The 18,723-nt window shown below is 45.0% G+C and overlaps 1 protein-coding gene across 10 annotated transcripts in view; it reads left to right on the top strand.

Moving 5' to 3' along the window:
- The window catches only part of LOC140897602 (uncharacterized), a 343,279-nt gene that overhangs the window by 150,961 nt on the left and 173,595 nt on the right, over positions 1–18,723 (top strand). For 8 of the 10 annotated variants that reach the window (XM_073310410.1, XM_073310409.1, XM_073310407.1 and 5 more), the window contains 2 exons: positions 16,006–16,414; positions 17,003–17,600. The exons of the other annotated variants lie outside the window; for them this stretch is intronic. In XM_073310410.1, coding sequence (XP_073166511.1) covers positions 16,006–16,414; positions 17,003–17,178 — 585 coding nt within the window. In that variant the 3' untranslated portion in view covers positions 17,179–17,600. Of the gene's footprint in view, positions 1–16,005; positions 16,415–17,002; positions 17,601–18,723 lie in introns of those variants that run through there. 10 annotated transcript variants of the gene reach the window in all.

Here is an 18,723-nt window from a genome sequence, read left to right as displayed (position 1 = left end):
AATGAGCACCGCTGAGAGCTGCACTTGGTTTTGTTTGTTTTATTCTGGGAATGGAGCTGAGCTGTGCAGGAAAAGGGGGTTTGACACACACAGAAGTGACCAGTGAAAAAGGGAGTGTAACCTGCAACTAGCATAGCTTGCAGGAGCCTTTTTTATTTTATTTCATTTTATTTCTGGAGGGTTGGGGGAGGGAAGCAGCAGTGAATGAAGCGGCCTGTCTGATTCTGGTGTTTCATTGTAACTCTGATGTGTGAAGCAGCCCGGAGAGGGGATGAATTCCCCCTGCCAAGCTGAGGTGAGCTGTATGTTGGGCTGTCCACTTTACTGTGAGGCTGATGACAAGATTAAGGGTAGGGAGGGCTGAAGAAGGCTTAGTTTAGAAAGGGAAGCTGGTACTTTCAAAGCAGCTCAGAATATCAATGAGTAGTGTGCCTAATTCCCTTAGGCTCCCTTGGAAATTACCAGCCTGAGAATCCAGACATAGGGATTTCCATATCAGGTAAGATCAATGGTCCATGGAGTCCAGATCCTGTCTCTGTAAATGGCTAGTACCTTTTGCTTCAGATGAAAGCCATATCAGGCAGTTATGAGTAACCTGTCCTTAAGAATGTAAGAATGGCCATGCTGGGTCAGACCAAAGGACCATCCAGCCTAGTATCATGTCTTCTGACAGTGTCCAGTTTCAGCTGCTTCAGAGGGAATGAATAGAACAGGACAATTTGAATAATCGCCCAGTCCCAGCTTCTGGCAGTCAGAGGTTTAGGGACCAACCCAGAGCATGGGGTTGCGTACCTGACTGTTTTGGCTACTAGCCATTGATGGACCTATTCCTCCATGAACTTATCTAATTCTTTTTTAAACCCAGTTATATTCTGGCCTTCACAACATCCTCTGGTAACAAGTTCCATAGGTTGACTGTGCATTGTGTGAAATACTTCCTTATGTTTGTTTTAAACCTTCTGTCTATTAATTCATTGGGTGACCCCTGGTTTTTGTGTTATGGGAAGGGGTTAATAATACTTCCTTATTCACTTTCTCCACACCAGTCATGATTTTATAGACCTCTATCATATCTCCCCTTAGTCCTCTCTTTCCTAAGATGAACAGACCCAATCTTTTTAATCTCTGCTCATATGGAAGCTGTTCCATACCCCTAATCATTTTGGTTTACCTTCTCTGTACTCTTACCAGTAGTTTCTTCCTGACCCCTCTCAGATAGAGGTTGAATTATTAGCTGAAGCTTGGGGATTTTTAGCCCTTCTATTCTCTCCTCCCCTTTGCCTATCTAATGCAGTTACTCTTCTCACAAAGGTAGGCTTTTCCAAACTCCCACTCTTTGCCTAAGGGTGGCGAACCCTCCTGCAGCCTTCAGGGAGGCAGGAATTTACCCAGGAATTTACTCCAGAATGCTGGTCTATTCCAACATCTTTGTCAGCATGGGCAGAAGAACCACAGTGCCATGGAAAGGGGATGAGACGCTTAACAAAGGAGCTCTAACTTCATCAATAACAAACTCTCCATGAGGCCTCTCCAGCCTTAGCCCCAGATTAGGTCACCTCTTTCCCTCAGGGTGATGGCCAATTCTTATATTAGTGTAGTGCAGTGCAAGCCCTGACTGGTCAAACACCCATGCTGCTCCCTGGACAGGCTGGCCCTCCCAGCCCAAAATCTCAGGCTATGGGCCTGCTGCATCCCTGCAACAGCAGCAGCATATGCCCCCTGCTTCCTGCCTATGCCATATGGTCTCTTCTTGAGTGGAATTCGCACGCTCAAATGAGAAGGGAGCTGACAGCAGAAAGGGGGCTGGGATTTCCTGCCAGCTCTCTAGCCAAGCCGGGCTATGGGGAAGTCGAGAGATGATAGCAGTGATACTCAGACTGAGGCTTGCGAGCTGCAAGTGGCTCTTTAATGAGTCTCCTACGGCATTTTGCAGCACATGATATTAAAACACTGTGTGATTTAATTGTTAACCAATCTAAGTTATTAACCAGTCAGGATTCTTTTACTTTGTTATTAACCAATTGTCGTTGATAAAATAATACTTGGTCAGTCATTTTTTTGCTGTAAGAATTATATAAACTAAACATTTCCCCTCTCATACTGTTTAAATATGACTATATAGTAATATAGTAAATGAAACAATTAATTCACACAACTGTGGCTCTTTTGGGTCACATTGATTGATAATTTGGGTCCTGAACCACTGAGGTCTGAGTATCGCTGGACTTCCTAGGCCCCTTCCATAACCACTTGGCAGCAGGGGCAGCAGGCTGCAGATGTGTGGAGTTGGACCTTCCACACTAGCATACCTGTGGGTGTTCTCGCCATCCATACGAAGCACCATTGTTTAACGTGAAGTGTTACTGGTCCAGGAAGGAGATCCTGGTAGGTAAATTACCTACTTGTGAAAGGTGGCAAGTTTCTGGATTGGAAACCAGAAACCGTTGTTCAGTTGCATAATACATATCCACAGATAGAATAGGTAGACAGGTAGAGGCAATGTAAGTAACCCTGCCAGGGTTTGACCCGCAGGTATCACTTCTAGAGGTGACTTCTTAGTGCAGCCTCCATGCCTCTGTTCTGCTGAGGCTGTTTAGTGTTCTGGTTAACAGCAGTTGTGACAGTGGTTTTTAGTGATAGGTATCAGGGCTGAGTGAACCTCCAAAAGGCTTAACCAAAGCTTATCTAAAAGTTCTTTGGACCCCCACTCCCCCTCCAGTCCACCATCTTCTTCCTCTCTGTGACAAAAAATAATGCTCTTTCCAACAGACTCTTGTTCTTTACTACCTTTGAGCCACCATTCTTCCACCATTTCCCACATCCACCCTCCCTCCAGGGGTGGCAAGACTTGGGCGAGGTGAGGGCATATAGCCTCTCTCCTCTGACGGCTGCAACATTTCCTCTGGTGACAGGGCACAATAACTTCTCTGTTGAACCGTACTACAGCTCAGTCTCCTGCTGCCCTGGGACTGCCCCATGTTTTTATCCCAAAGAGGGCAGCTGCCACCTCAAGTCCACAAGAAGATGAGATTTGCATGAGCCACCCACAGGAATAGGAAATCACTAGATTACCAGGAAGCCTAAGGAGAACTACTGTAGCAGTAGCAGAATTGGGGGCCAGAAGACAGGCTACTGGATCTACTGAGACCTGCCTCTTGGATTTAAAAGGGAGCAGGTGTGGTTGGTTGGTTACAGGATGTGAGGGAGATACTTTCTGAGATGATCCAAGCCCTGAGAACAATTTTGGTTTTGGAATGGGCAAAGGTTCGGATCAGTTCTTACTGGAGATGGGTCTGAGCCAACCCACTGGGTCTGGACACCACCAAGCTTTAGGAAAGTTCTGCCTTGAAGGCCATAAACAAACCTGGTCTGTGCTGGGGTCTGAACCCAAATCCCAGCACCCCCCAGAGTTCGGGAAACTTTGGCTTCACAACTAGATGTGAATTTTGCAGGCTGGGATTATTTCTTATATTTGCTTCAATCAAATATGATTTCATGTCCCTATTGTGGACACTGAGAAGATTTCAGAGGTTAATGGGCTTTGGTTAATACAAAAAGAACTAGTGGCCTACAGGTGAAAGGCTCTATATCCCAATCCCCTGAGCCATTAAGCCCATTCACAACAGGTATATTTGGGAGAAGCCAGTGAGAGATTTAGGATGTAACCCTTTTTAGATGTATAAAAAGTAGGTCTGTTGATTAATCACAGTTAACTCATGCAATTAACTCAAAAAACTAAATCGTGATTACAAAAATTAATTGCAATTAATCGCAGTTTTAATTGCATTGTTAAACAACAGAATACCAATTGAAATTGATTAAATATTTTGGGATGTTTTTCTACATTTTCAAATATATTGATTTCAATTACAATACAGAATACAAAGTGTACAGGGCTCACTTTATATTATTATTTTTATTACAAATATTTGCCCTGTAAAAATGATAAACAGTATTTTTCAGTTCACCTCATACAAGTAGTGTAGTTCAATCTCTTTATCGTGAAAGTGCAACTTACAAATGTAGATTTTTTTGTTACATAACTGCACTCAAAAACAAAACAATGCAAAACTTTAGAGCCTACAAGTCCACACAGTCCTACTTCTCATTCAGCCAATCACTAAGACAAACAAGTTTGTTTACATTTATGGGAGACAATGCTGCCCACTTCTTAATTACAATGTCACCAGCAAGTGAGAATAGGCATTGACATGGGACTTTTGTAGCTGGCATTGCAAGGTATTTACATGCCAGATATGCTAAAAATTTGTTTGCCCCTTCATGCTTCAGCCACCATTCCAGAGGACATGCTTCCATGCTGATGACGCTCATTAAAAAAATAATGCTTTAATTAAATTTGTGACTGAACTCCTTGGGGGAGAATTGTATGTCTCCAGCTCTATTTTACCTGCATACTGCCGTATATTTCATGCTATAGTAGACTCAGATGATGACTCAGCACATGTTCATTTTAAGAACACTTTCGCTGCAGATTTGACAAAATGCAAAGAAGATACCAGTGTGAGATTTCTAAAGATAGCTACAGCACTTAACCCAAGAATATGAAGTGCCTTCCAAAATTTTAAAGGGATGAGGTGTGATGCACGCTTTCAGAAGTCTTATAAGAGCAACTCCAATGCGGAAACTATGGAACTCGAAGCACCAGAAAAGAAAATCAACCTTTTGCTGGTTTGCTTCCACCAGAGGGAGGCGCTTAACATTCCATTTGTGGTTCTTGGGCAGTTCCTGTGGAGATGTGCTGCCCTAATGTTTCTCTTGGGTGTCCTAGCCCATCCATTACTTTGGGGGCTGTGCCTTAGAGTCTGTACTACTGTTTCCCCATTCTAGATAGATTTTGTGCCTCCTCCCCACAGACTGTCAGCCTGGATTCTACTGGTGGCATCTGGCCCAATGTTTGGAAATGCTTTGCAACCGGTCGGTTCATCTTAAGATCTCATTATGATTCAGAACTGTTTTACAGTGATTTCTAGCAGCAACTATGGCTGTGTTATACAACTTACTATACCTCAGCCTCATCCAACAGCTCTGGAAAGTTACTCTTCCATGAGTCTAAGTCATCTGCGGGATATGGGTGTCGCTTTGCTTGACAGACAAGTCCGCAGGGAGATGAAAGTAGTTTGTTCGGTTCCATTTGCTTCTCACTAAATCACTACCAAAATCCCACTGGAAAGGAACCTTTTGATCAAGGCACCAGGAGTGGTGTTTGCAGCATCCTTTGGGGTTCAAACTCAGCCATCGAGTCTGTAAAGGGGCAGGCAGACACCTGTCTTTTATTGGTAATAGGAAATGAGGCTGTTGCCCAAGCCCTGAGCCACACCAGTATGGAGCAGCAGGCACCTCAATCACAGGATGCTCTATAGCTCTTCAGTCCCTGGGGAGCTCGAGAGAAGAGTGCACTTTGCAGTGAGGTGTGAAGAATAGAGAGGGCTTCTGCAGTGTTAATGACAGTGGGCCGCAGTGGAAGCTACTGTAAGTCGATCACTCTTTAATTATCTGGAATTATAGTGCCGTTCTCATCCTTTTTATGTTACGGTGAAGGAAATCAGGGCATACATTAATTATCTAATCCGTATGTAAAGTGTCACCCACAATTTTCCCAGAGCAAAAGGTTCCAGCTTTAAGACCTGCATCGTCTCTTAATAATCATGTGTGAAGGAAGAAAATAACTCAGTCTATGATTATTACAGTGGTTGGTGCCCATTGGTGCTGCTCTCACCACATCTGGGTTAATGTTCCCATTAGAGAACCTTATCTGGGAAGGCTTGAAACTGGCCTTTAAATGTCCCCTGGGCCTGACCCTTGCCTTGCAGCCTGGGATGAGTGGGAGAGGTGTGGAAATTGGATGCTTTTTGTTGTTGTTGCAACTGGTATGATCAGTTTTGCATTTTGCTTGTCCACGTTTGGAAAAAGTTAAAAATCTAAGGCCTAACCTGTAGAAGATGTACTGAGGTTTTAAAAGCTAGTGGTCTACTAAGAAAATCAGTATTGCATTCGCTATCCTTGGTCCTCATGATACATGGTGTTATGGTTAATTCATGCATATTATTACTATGATTAATTAATTCAAGTAATCATTGCAAGTGTATGCAGTGAAAGCTTATTAAGAATAGAGCTGGGTGACTACTGGTTAAAAACGGTTGAGTATTCATTCAAAATATGAAACTGCTTTGCTTTGTCTTCATTTTTGATTCTTTTGGATTCATTTTCCATGAATATTTTCACAAATGAGTTTAGTGGAAGGATGTTTATGGGAACAGTGAATTTCATGAGGATGTTTCAGAATATTTGTTGTAAGTGAATAATAAATTCTTAATCATGATTGTTCACAGTGGAAACCCTATTGCAAGTGTCACGCTCAGAAACACACCATGTGACTTCTGCAGCCAATCAAAAAAGATTGAGTTTTGGATACGTGCAACACAAATTGCTTGTAAACAAACTAAAGACCAAAGATTTGGCAGGAAGTATTAGATGAGTAAATTCAGATAAATCTGAGAAAATTGCAGTTTGTTTTCAGGAAGCTCATGAGCAGAAGAAGCAGCGGAATTAATTGTGTAATTATTTGTCACAGATTATTCATTAGCTCAGAAGGATATGCACAAATGTGCTGAGGTAACAGGGCTAATAATATGATAGCTATGGAGAGGTCTAAACCCTTGATCCAAACTTCAGAGAAGGTCAGAGCAAGACTCATCTTCCCTCATTTCTAGTGATCACAGCCCCAGAGGAGCCCACCAAAAATACAGGGCATGTTATATGTTACAAACCATCTGAGGAGATAAGTTAAACGCAGTTCCGTAGGTCTTTTCTCTCTTTCACTGCCTATGATTGCTGCACTAGCCTTTCAGTATTGGGATGCCTTGGCAAAGCTACACAGAGAAACTTCCACATTGCCTGCCCAGCTCCACTATTAGGTGATTTTAGGCGCGTTAACAGAAAATATTTTTTTTAAAGTAAAAATCTTCTGGGAACACCCCTCTAAGCTCCCTGGTACACAATGCAATCCTTTACAAAAGAAGAAAGCTGGTAGTAAGCAAGGTACCTGATGTATCCCGGCACTAGTGGGGCTTTAGAGTGTTTCTGAAATGACTGTAATTGGTATTCCATGAGACAAACTACAGGACCCACAAAAGCCATCACTCCATAAGATCATTCAATCATTGTGCAGACCAAACTCTCGAGATTGCTCTTAATGGAAATGCAGAGCCTGGGAGTTTTTGCTTTAGAACTTGTAGCTGTCAGTGACCTCTTTTGGATAGCATAATAGCAGCTAATTGCAGTGGATACAGCTGATAGATATTCCTGGTTCACACAGGAAATCAGTTACATCTCTTCATAAATATCAGATCTTCTGCTGTCATATATGAGCCTCACACTTTAAACACTCGCTGCCTCATTCATTTTGTTTCTGTTTTCCAGTGGGCTAGAGATATTTTGCTGAAATCTTATTTTTTCCCTATGCATGGAAGTATTTTGCCTCCATGGTTGTTTCCTATTTTGTTTGTGTTTTCCTCCTCCTGCCACCAGACCTTCTTTATTAAGTACCTTGCCTCTGGCTAAGAAAGAGGTAGAGCAGAACAGCTTTTTCCCGGAGGTGGCTCCCGAAAATGGAGAGCCACAGACTGTAATTTGTCTTTGTCCCCCGTGGTGCTGCATGTGTCACCTGCAACCATGTGTCTAGCATTTACTCCCCCAGTCCCTAGCCGTGTCTCTCCGCTCCCTCCCCCCCGCCCCAAGGAAGCAGCCTTGCATTCTGGGTTAGGTGTCTGGCTCAACAGTAAAATGCAAAGTTTGCTGGTGGCTCTGCTGCTGCAGCTGCTGTTTTTTCTATGGGCAGTAGCTTGGCAGAGTGCAGAGTTTTGTTCAGGATTACAGGAAAACTGTAGTGAATCTCTTTGTTGTCTTTGGAGTGCCTCTTCCTTCCTCTCAGCCTGCATGTCTCATGCTGCAAAATCTCATGGGAGACAGGACTGAGAGTCAGGATACCTGCATTCTAGCCCTGGATCTTCTGCCTACTCACTGTGTGACAGTAGTCAAGTTATGTACATCTGTGCCTCAGTTTTCCCATTTGTAAAATGGAAGTAATGATACTTGTTAGGATATAGATATTCAGGCCTGTCTGTAAAGGCCTATACTCTAAGAATTTAGGTGTATTCTTATCACTTGGCTAATTATAGAGGTATAAAAGAAAGAATCAAAATCACTATCTGCTGGTGTAAGGGCCTTCTCTTACTGTGACAGTCTGAGGCCCTGTTCTTAGGCTAAGGCCTTTGGCTAAGCAGCAGAGGCAGCCATAAGCTGGGAAGCGAATGGTCACATCCTCACATTCCAAATTAGTCACATTGAAATAAGGTGCTATTGGGCTGTTAGGCACTATCAGGACAGGATTGTATTCCTATCACCTCCAGAGAAAGGGAAGTGCCTAGAAAATGTAAAAGAAAACTTAGTTTGATAGCATCCTGTCTGGCAAGAACTCACTTATCAATAGCTGGGATGTGAAATCCTCACTTCTGTATTGTCTTGTCATTATAATTCCCACTTTGCTATTGTTTGTCTGTATAATCTCTGTCTGGTTCTGTGATTGTTCCTGCCTGCTGTATAATTAATTTTGCTGGGTGTAAACTAATTAAGGTGGTGGGATATAATTGGTTACATAATCATGTTACAATATGTTAGGATTGGTTAGTTAAATTTCAGGAAAATGATTGGTTAAGGTATAGCTAAGCAGAACTCAAGTTTTACTATATAATCTGTAATCAATGAGGAAGTGAGTGGGTGTGGGTGGGAGGGAGATGGGAACAGGGAATGGGGGTAAGAAAATTGGAATCGTGTTTTGCTAAAGGGGGAAATGGGAACAGGGAATGGGAGTAAGGAAGTTGGAATCATGTTTGGCTAAGGGTAGGAATGGGTAGGTGTAAGGCTCTGTGGTGTCAGAGCTGGGAAGGAGGATACTAAGGAAGAAAACTGGAATCATGCTTGCTGGAAGTTCACCCCAATAAACATCGAATTGTTTGCACCTTTGGACTTCGGGTATTGTTGCTCTCTGTTCATGCGAGAAGGACCAGGGAAGTAAGTGGGTGAAGGAATAAGCCCCCTAACAATACTTACCACGTTTGCACAGTGCACTGGGTTGCTAGAATGAAAAACTCTGTGTAAGTGCTTAAGTATTCTGTATTATCATCACCTATTCTAGCTCTTCTCTGGTCGCTTGTTCTTAGTCTTTATCTTAGACACTAAGGGCTTGTCTACCCTTACTGGGGGATTGACACATGGTGATCGATGCATCAGCAGTCGATTTAGCGGGTCTAGTGAAGACTTGCTAAATCGACCACCAATCGCTCTCCCATCGACTCCTGTACCCGTCGCTTCGTGTGGACCTCACAGAAAGTAGATCTAAGTACATCGACTTCAGCTACGTTATTCACATTGCTAAAGTTGCGTAACTTAGATCGATCTCTCCCTGTAGTGTAGAAAAGGCCTTATTAGGCAAGTATGGAGGAAGCAATTTGACATTTGTTTACACACTGACCAGTCTGCTGTGTGCCGTTTCCTTCCACCCTGCTTTACTGTTTACTGACACTGTTCACTGGGGGTAGATGAAACCTCACTGAAGCTGGTGTGTGTAATACCCACCCTTCATTCAAGATAAATGTAGAAAGCAAGTAAGCTCCTTTTATGGAATAGACAGCTGTAGGACTAGCCTTCGGTGTTTTGGTGCCCATGGTTGAAAACGTTTTCAGGCCCCTCCCTGCTGAGAAACCCTCCTCCCCCCCCAAAAACTGAATGAGCAATATGCGCCCTTCTCCCTTTCCCCCCTCCCCCAGATTTGGGGCTTCACCGGAAGCTGGCACTCAGGATGGCCACCCTGATCACCTGCCCCTAAGGCAAGCCCTGGATATCTAAAACAATAGGAGCCACCACCCAGAACACAGGCCACTTGCAATGCTGGAGTAGAAGTTGAGCCATTCTGTGTGATGGGTTTTTCCTGGGGTCTGAAGGGACGGGTATTGTTAGAGGAAGGTGTGTGTGTGTGTGTGTGTAAGCAGCAGAAATACCATAGAAAGGGAGGGATAGCTCAGTGGTTTGAGCATTGGCCTGCTAAACCCAGGGTTGTGAGTTTAATCCTTAACGGGGCCATTTAGGGCTCTGGGGCAAAAATTGGGGATTGGTCCTGCTTTGAGCAGGGGGTTGGACTAGATGACCTCCTGAGGTCCCTTCCAACCCTGATATTCTATGAAACACACAGAAAAGGAAGCAGAAACATCCCTGGGGACAATGTTGGCTAACTGCATGGGTCAGAAGGGCTAACAATACTTTACTCTTCTTTCCAAGGACCATACAGTGTTTAACAACAGTAATGAATTATCCCCACAACCCCTGCCTGGGGTATATTGCATATATATTTACCTGTGTACTCAGGTACTCAGCTGCTCTGCCCCTCTAGAACATTCAAGTCCCCTGGCAGGAGTGGGGATCCTGGAGGCAGAGGTGACGGAAGGTCCTGTTTCACTGTTAAACCCTGGTGCCATTGAGTTTGTGAAGATCTGGCTGTACTGCGGTGGCACAGGGTTTCTCTTCTGCATCTCTGACAAATACTTTAAGATTCATGGCTCTAGACAGAAACCCATGCTTGTTTTCTCTTTTTTTGGGGGGGGGGAGCAAAGGTGCGGTAGGCAAATTCTCTCTTCCATCCCTCCCCCGTCCCCCACAAGAGAATGATCTCCAGCAGTGATTCTCAAACTTTTCTTTTCACGGACCACTTTAAAATTGCTAAGGGTCTCAGCGGACCACTTAATGATCTTTCCAAATGCTGTTTGTACCATTAGCTAACTATTGTAAAGTGCTTTGGGTAAAAGCTCTATATAAAAAAACCTTAAAAATAAACGTTTTTTTGTTCTACAAATAAAAGCACACAACTCATATTTTAACATGAGTAGTCTTACCTTTCTAATGTGATGGATGTGCCCTCTCTCCCCTGCTGTGGCAGGCACCGAGCTGGACTGGGAAGGTGGGGGGGTGTCTCCCCCACCACAGAGCTGAGGCTGGGAAGGAGGGGGGTCTCTCCCCAGCAGCCGCAACCCTGGAACTGGGGAAAGTCGCCTCTTTCTCTGGCCACCGCAGCCCTGTACATCCCAAATTCCCCCCATGCCGCCTTCTCACCCCACTGCCCCCTCCCACCTACCCCCTACTCCCTCCAAGGCTACCACCTCACCTTATGTGTGCATCTTCTCCAGGGTCCAGGCACCTAATTAGTGGAGCCAGGCCTGCACGGCTCCACTAATCAGGTGGGTGACCCTTCATTCTTTTGTGTGCGGCCACCCAGGCGTGCATCTTAGAGGGAACTATCCGCAGAACATCTGAATGGAGCCCAGTGGTCCACGGACCACTGTTTGAGAACCTCTGATCTGGAGGAAGCTATGGAGTTTTCCTGTCAGGGCAGCAGAAAAACCTGGTTTTAAAAGTGGCAAAGAGTCCTGTGGCACCTTACAGACTAACAGTTAGTAAATAAGGTGCCATAGGTCTCTGTGCCGCTTTTACAGATCCAGACTAACACGGCTACCCCTCTGGTAGTGGTTTTAAAAGATACTATTACACAGTTTCAGAGTAACAGCCGTGTTAGTCTGTATTCGCAAAAAGAAAAGGAGGACTTGTGGCACCTTAGAGACTAACCAATTTATTAGAGCATAAGCTTTCGTGAGCTACAGCGTAGCTCACGAAAGCTTATGCTCTAATAAATTGGTTAGTCTCTAAGGTGCCACAAGTCCTCCTTTTCTTATTACACAGTGATGATGATGACAAGAAATAAGGTAATTAGCAAAATGGAAGGAACCTGAGTAGTTTGTGAGAATGGCATGGAAATAATTTCCCATTGGAAGTTATGGCTGTAGAAAACTCTATTTGTCATAAAAATCTTAAGGCCAGATTGTTGTCCTCACTTGTGGTCCTTTTGCACTTTTCCAGCAGCATGAAGGGGCTGAAATGCCAAATTATCTGGCTACCTGAGGATTCACTCTATGGAGGGGGAACTCCTTGAGAGTGTGGAGAGATCAATGCCACCCCTAAAGTAGCATCCATGTCCAGAGCACCCTTGTACACTTGCTACCAGAATAGGCCCTTGGGGCCATAGGGAGTGGTGTGCAATTTAGAGCGGCCCCAAGGCCCCTCTAAATTGCACCATAGGATTGAATCAGCCCATACCTCGTCTTGGGATTGTGGGGACACAAAGGCATCATAAAGCCATTTTTGTGCGTGTGCACACACATACATCCTCACGGACAAATACACAAGTCCTGCACTGAGCGCAGCCTGACTTGCCCAGAAGACCTGTCTCTATACATCCACATGATAGGTATTCTTTCAGTATCAGGATTTCTCTTTTTCTTGCCAGGGGGCCATTAAGTTGTTTACTAGGGATAAAAACTCTAGATGAATATTTTAAGCTTCATATTGCTATGTTTTTATTAGAACTCCTGGTATTTATAATAGCTTCTGTGCATTTATTTATTTTGGAATGTAAAGGTGGAGCCCTCTCCCATTGACATCTGTGGGAGTTTTGCTAATGAGTTCAAAGGGAGCATGATTGGGCCTGTAATAAACTGTGTTGTTTGGTCTTGAAAACCAGTTAAAAGAAAATTGCCTTCAAAAAACTGTGTTCCAGGACTCTGAGACCTGGAACCCGAGTATTCTCCAGCTCTAGGCTCCACCCTTCTGTCTAGTCTATATGACCTACAGAGGTACAACCTCATAAAAATAGGGAGGGGCCTATAGCAAAAATGGACAGGATCTGCAGCTATGTTGAGGGAATCATTAAGAGAATGCTGAAAAGTTAGCGGGAGCAGAAGTTATTTTCCCCTTGTACTTCCCCAGCACCCTGTGACTGTGCCTATAGTCACCTGTTTTTATTTCTAAGGGTATGTCTGTACTGCAATCACAGAGTACGGTGGCAGCTCAAGCAGATGTAGCTGAGCTAGCTTTAATATACGTACTAAAACTCATGCGCTTCAGCGGGCGGTACAAGCCCGCCCAAAGCCCTGGGTTAATTACTCAGGAGGCCCATCTGTGCTGCCACAGCTTCCCTGCTCCAGGTCCCAAGCTAGCTGAAGTTAGCTCAGGTATGTCTCCTTGAACCGCAGTCATACCCTGTAATTGCAATATATACTTACCCATAGGTGTCTATCACTATGGTGTCAAAGCAGCGCGTGAGGTTGGTACCTTAACCTGTTGTCAGGGTTCCTTCCCCACTCTGAACTCTGGGGTACAGATGTGGGGACCTGCATGCGAGACCCCCTAAACTTATTTTTACAGCTTAGGTTAAAAACTTCCCCAAAGTACAAATTCCACCTTGTCCTTGAACAGTTTGCTGCCACCACCAAGTGATTTAGATAAAGAATCAGGGAAAGGACCACTTGGAGGCCTATTCCCCCAAAATATTCCTCCAAGCCCTGAACCCCCTTTCCTGGGGAAGGCTTGAGAATAATATCCTCACCAATTGGTACAGGTGAACACAGACCCACCCTTGGATCTTAAGACAATAGAGAAATCAGTCAGGTTCTTAAAAGAAGGATTTTATTTAAAAAAAAAAAAGTAAAAATCATCTCTGTAAAATCATGATGGAATATAACTTTACAGGGTAACAAAAGATTCAAAAACACAGCAGAACTTCCTCTAGGCTTAGTTTCAAAGTTACAAAAACAGGGATAAACCTCCCTCTTAGCACAGGGACAATTCACAAGTTAAAACAAAAGACACTCTAATGCATTTCCTTGCTATTACTTACTATTTCTGTAATATTAGATGTATCATTTCAGTGGGAGCTGGATTACTTGTCTGGTCTCTCCCTTTGTCTCCAGGGAGAACACACACAGAGCACCAAACAAAGCCTCCCGCGGCCCCCTCTCCCCCCCCCCCCGGATTTGGAAGTATCTTCTTTCCCCATTGGTCCTTCTGGTCAGGTGCCAATCAGGTTATCTGAGCTTCTTATCCTTTACAGGTAAGGAGGGATTTTATGCTACCCTTAGCTGTATATTTATGACACCTGCGTACTGTGTATCACACAGAGCCCAGCTCAGTAGAGGGGACATCCCCACAAATCCAGAGAAGGACTGTAGGTGAATGAAATCAGACCCAGTCCAACAGAACCACTTTAAAGAACAGGTTCAAAAAGCACGAAGCCAGTGAGTCAATTTGTGTTCCAAGTTCCACCTGTCTAGCTTTCCCATAATTCACCTCTTTGTAGTGTTACAGACCAAGGTATAAGCGAGGCCCCTAATACCTCACATTAATTTACAGTGGATTTCACTGTTTTTATAATGTTGTTTCTTTCCCTTTGTTCTTCTGCTGTGTGACACATAGGAGAATTGTAAGATTCCATTCTCTTTCACCTGGATTTGCTCTGCCCTTTCTGCTGGATACAAGGGATTTGATTGTATTAACTTAATTGGCAAATGTATTGTTCAGACAGCTGTGGCAGAAATGACTTTGTGTATTAGTCGGCAGGTTAAGTAGCTCATGAAAGCTACTGACACCTATTCCTGCTGTCAGGCTCCGCTGTACTAATTCAGGACCATCCAGCTTTGAAGTGGGCTTGGGGGATTTCTAGTGCAACATAGGTTTGAAGTAGACATTGATGATTTTGGAGCTAGAAACAAACTGGTAACGAACAACAAAAATCCAGGGAGGGAAGAGAGGCACCAAGAAGCATCATGCAGCTTTCTACACACTTGTTCAGAAATTAATTCAAAATCATTATATATTGGATGAACAACACAGGCTGAGCTTTGCAAAGCAGCCTGGGGGATTCAGATCCCAGGTCCCATTGATTTTAATGGGGATTGGACAGCCAAATCCATTAAGTGGCTTTGACTATCTCAGCCTTAGTGTCTTTATTACTCTATTTGTGTACTTAGAAAAAACAGATCCGATCTAGATGCCTTCTGAGCTGCTAATACACCTGTATTTCAGTTTATAGATGTAAATATCGGAGAACTGTGATTATAGTTGCAGTTTGTTCCAAAGACAACAAAGAGGAAGGACAGTCCAGTGATTAGGCCACTAGTTTAGATCTGGTTCAATTCCCTGCTCCACAACAGACTTCCAGTGTGACTGTGGACAAATCACTTGTGCCCAGATTTGGGAAGTTGGGCACTTAAATACCTTTAAAAATCTGGGCCTTCGTCACTCTGTGCCTCTGAACATGGAGGTAATAGCGCTTCTCTCCCTCAATGGGCTGTTCTGAGGATAAATACATTAAAAAATGTCAGAAACAAGGAGGAGTCCTTGTGAAAGTGTCAGATACTCAGGCCCAGATTTTTAAAAGTATTTAGGTGTTGCACCACTCAGCACTGCAAGATCTCCGTGACTTAGTCCCATTTTCAAAAGTGACTTAGGCAATTGTGACAGTCAATGGTCTCCTAAATCACTTTTGAAAACAGGGCTTCGCCATCTAAGTCACTTAGCCCTGGTCTACACTAGGACTTTAGGTTGAATTTAGCAGCGTTAAATCAATGTAAACCTGCACCCGTCCACACGATGAAGCCCTTTATTTCGACTTAAAGAGCTCTTAAAATCGATTTCCTTACTCCACCCCTGACAAGTGGATTAGCGCTTAAATGGGCCTTGCCGGGTCGAATTTGGGGTACTGTGGACACAATTTGACGGTATTGGCCTCCGGGAGCTATCCCAGAGTGCTCCATTGTGACCGCTCTGGACAGCACTCTCAACTCAGATGCACTGGCCCGGTAGACAGGAAAAGAACCGCGAACTTTTGAATCTCACTTCCTGTTTGGCCAGCGTGGCAAGCTGCAGGTGACCATGCAGAGCTCATCAGCAGAGGTGACCATGATGGAATCCCAGAATTACAAAAGAGCTCCAGCATGCACTGAACGGGAGGTATGGGATCTAATCGCTGTATGCGGAGAGGAATCCGTGCTATCAGAACTCCGTTCCAGTTTTTGAAATGCCAAAACCTTTGTCAAAATCTCCCAGGGCATGAGGGACAGAGGCCATAACAGGGATCCGAAGCAGTGCCGTGTGAAAATTAAGGAGCTGAGGCAAGCCTATCAGAAAACCAGAGAGGCTAACGGACACTCCGGGTCAGAGCCCCAAACATGCCGCTTCTATGATGAGCTGTATGCCATTTTAGGGGGTTCAGCCACCACTACCCCAGCCGTGTTGTTTGATTCCTTCAATGGAGGTGGAGGCAACACGGAAGCAGGTTTTGGGGACGAAGAAGATGATGATGAGGAGGAGGTTGTAGATAGCTCACAGCAAGCAAGCGGAGAAACCGGTTTTCCCGACAGCCAGGAACTGTTTCTCACCCTGGACCTGGAGCCCATGCCCCCCGAGCCCACCCAAGGCTGTCTCCTGGACCCGGCAGGCGGAGAAGGGACCTCCGGTGAGTGTACCTTTTAAAATACTATACATGGTTTAAAAGCAAGCATGTGAAAGGATTAATTTGCCCTGGCATTCGTGGTTCTCCTGGATGTACTCCCAAAGCCTTTGCAAAAGGTTTCTGGGGAGGGCAGCCTTATTGTGTCCTCCATGGTAGGACACTTTACAACTCCAGGCCAGTAACACGTACTCGGAAATCATTGTACAACAAAGCATTGCAGTGTATATTTGCTGGCGTTCAAACAACATCCGTTCTTTATCTCTCTGTGTTATCCTCAGGAGAGTGAGATATCATTCATGGTCACCTGGTTGAAATAGGGTGCTTTTCTTCAGGGGACACTCAGAGGTGCCTGTTCCTGCTGGGCTGTTTGCCTGTGGCTGAACAGAAATGTTCCCCACTGTTAGCCATGGGGAGGGAGGAGGGTTGAGGGGGTAGCCACACGGTGGGGGGAGGCAAAATGCGACCTTGTAACGAAAGCACATGTGCTATGTATGTAATGTTAACAGCAAAGTTTACCCTGAAAGAGTGTAGCCACTGTTTTATAAAATGTGTCTTTTTAAATACCGCTGTCCCTTTTTTTTTCTCCACCAGCTGCATGTGTTTCAATGATCACAGGATCTTCTCCTTCCCAGAGGCTAGTGAAGATTAGAAAGAAAAAAAAATGCACTCGTGATGAAATGTTCTCTGAGCTCATGCTGTCCTCCCACACTGACAGAGCACAGATGAATGCGTGGAGGCAAATAATGTCAGAGTGCAGGAAAGCATAAAATGACCGGGAAGAGAGGTGGCGGGCTGAAGACAGAGCTGAAGCTCAAATGTGGCAGCAGCGTGATGAGAGGAGGCAGGATTCAATGCTGAGACTGCTGGAGGATCAAATCAGTATGTTCCAGTGTATGGTTGAGCTGCAGCAAAGGCAGCTGGAGCACAGACTGCCACTACAGCCCCTGTGTAACCAACCGTCCTCCTCCCCAAGTTCCATAGCCTTCCATAGCCACACCCAGACGCCCAAGAACACGGTGGGGGGGCCTCCAGCCAACCAGCCACTCCACCACAGAGGATTGCCCAAAAAAAAGAAGGCTGTCATTCAATAAATTTTAAAGTTGTGAACTTTTAAAGTGCTGTGCTTAAAATGCTGTGTGGCATTTTCCTTCCCTCCTCCACCACCCCTCCTGGGCTACCTTGGTAGTCATCCCCCTATTTGTGTGATGAATGAATAAAGAATGCATGAATGTGAAGCAACAATGACTTTATTGCCTCTGCAAGCGGTGACTGAAGGGAGGAGGGGCGGGTGGTTAGCTTACAGGGAAGTAGAGTGAACCAAGGGGCGGGGGGTTTCATCAAGGAGAAACAAACAGAACTTTCACACCGTAGCCTGGCCAGTCATGAAACTGGTTTTCAAAGCTTCTCTGAGGCGTACCGCGCCCTCCTGTGCTCTTCTAACCGCCCTGGTGTCTGGCTGCGCGTAACCAGCAGCCAGGCGATTTGACTCAACCTCCCACCCCGCCATAAACGTCTCCCCCTTACTCTCACAGATATTGTGGAGCACACAGCAAGCAGTAATAACAGTGGGAATATTGGTTTCGCTGAGGTCTAAGCGAGTCAGTAAACTGCGCCAGCGTGCCTTTAAACGTCCAAATGCACATTCTACCACCATTCTGCACTTGCTCAGCCTGTAGTTGAACAGCTCCTGACTACTGTCCAGGCTGCCTGTGTACGGCTTCATGAGCCATGGCATTAAGGGGTAGGCTGGGTCCCCAAGGATAACTATAGGCATTTCAACATCCCCAACAGTTATTTTCTGATCTGGGAATAAAGTCCCTTCCTGCAGCTTTTGAAACAGACCAGAGTTCCTGAAGATGTGAGCATCATGCACCTTTCCCGGCCATCCCACGTTGATGTTGGTGAAACGTCCCTTGTGATCCACCAGAGCTTGCAGCACTATCGAAAAGTACCCCTCGAGGTTTATGTACTCGGCGGCTTGGTGCTCCGGTGCCAAGATAGGGATATGGGTTCCGTCTATAGCCCCACCACAGTTAGGGAATCCCATTGCAGCAAAGCCATCCACTATGACCTGCACATTTCCCAGGGTCACTACCCTTGATATCAGCAGATCTTTGATTGCGTGGGCTACTTGCATCACAGCAGCCCCCACAGTAGATTTGCCCACTCCAAATTGATTCCCAACTGACCTGGCTGTCTGGCATTGCAAGCTTCCACAGGGCTATCGCCACTCGCTTCTCAACTGTGAGGGCTGCTCTCATCTTGGTATTCATGCGCCTCAGGGCAGGAGAAGGCAAGTCACAAAGTTCCAT

Source organism: Lepidochelys kempii, chromosome 14 (genome assembly GCF_965140265.1).
Source record: "Lepidochelys kempii isolate rLepKem1 chromosome 14, rLepKem1.hap2, whole genome shotgun sequence".
Taxonomy (NCBI): Eukaryota; Metazoa; Chordata; order Testudines; family Cheloniidae; genus Lepidochelys; species Lepidochelys kempii.
The sequence above is the reverse complement of the archived record's forward strand: the minus strand, read 5'-3'. Positions and strand labels throughout refer to the sequence as shown.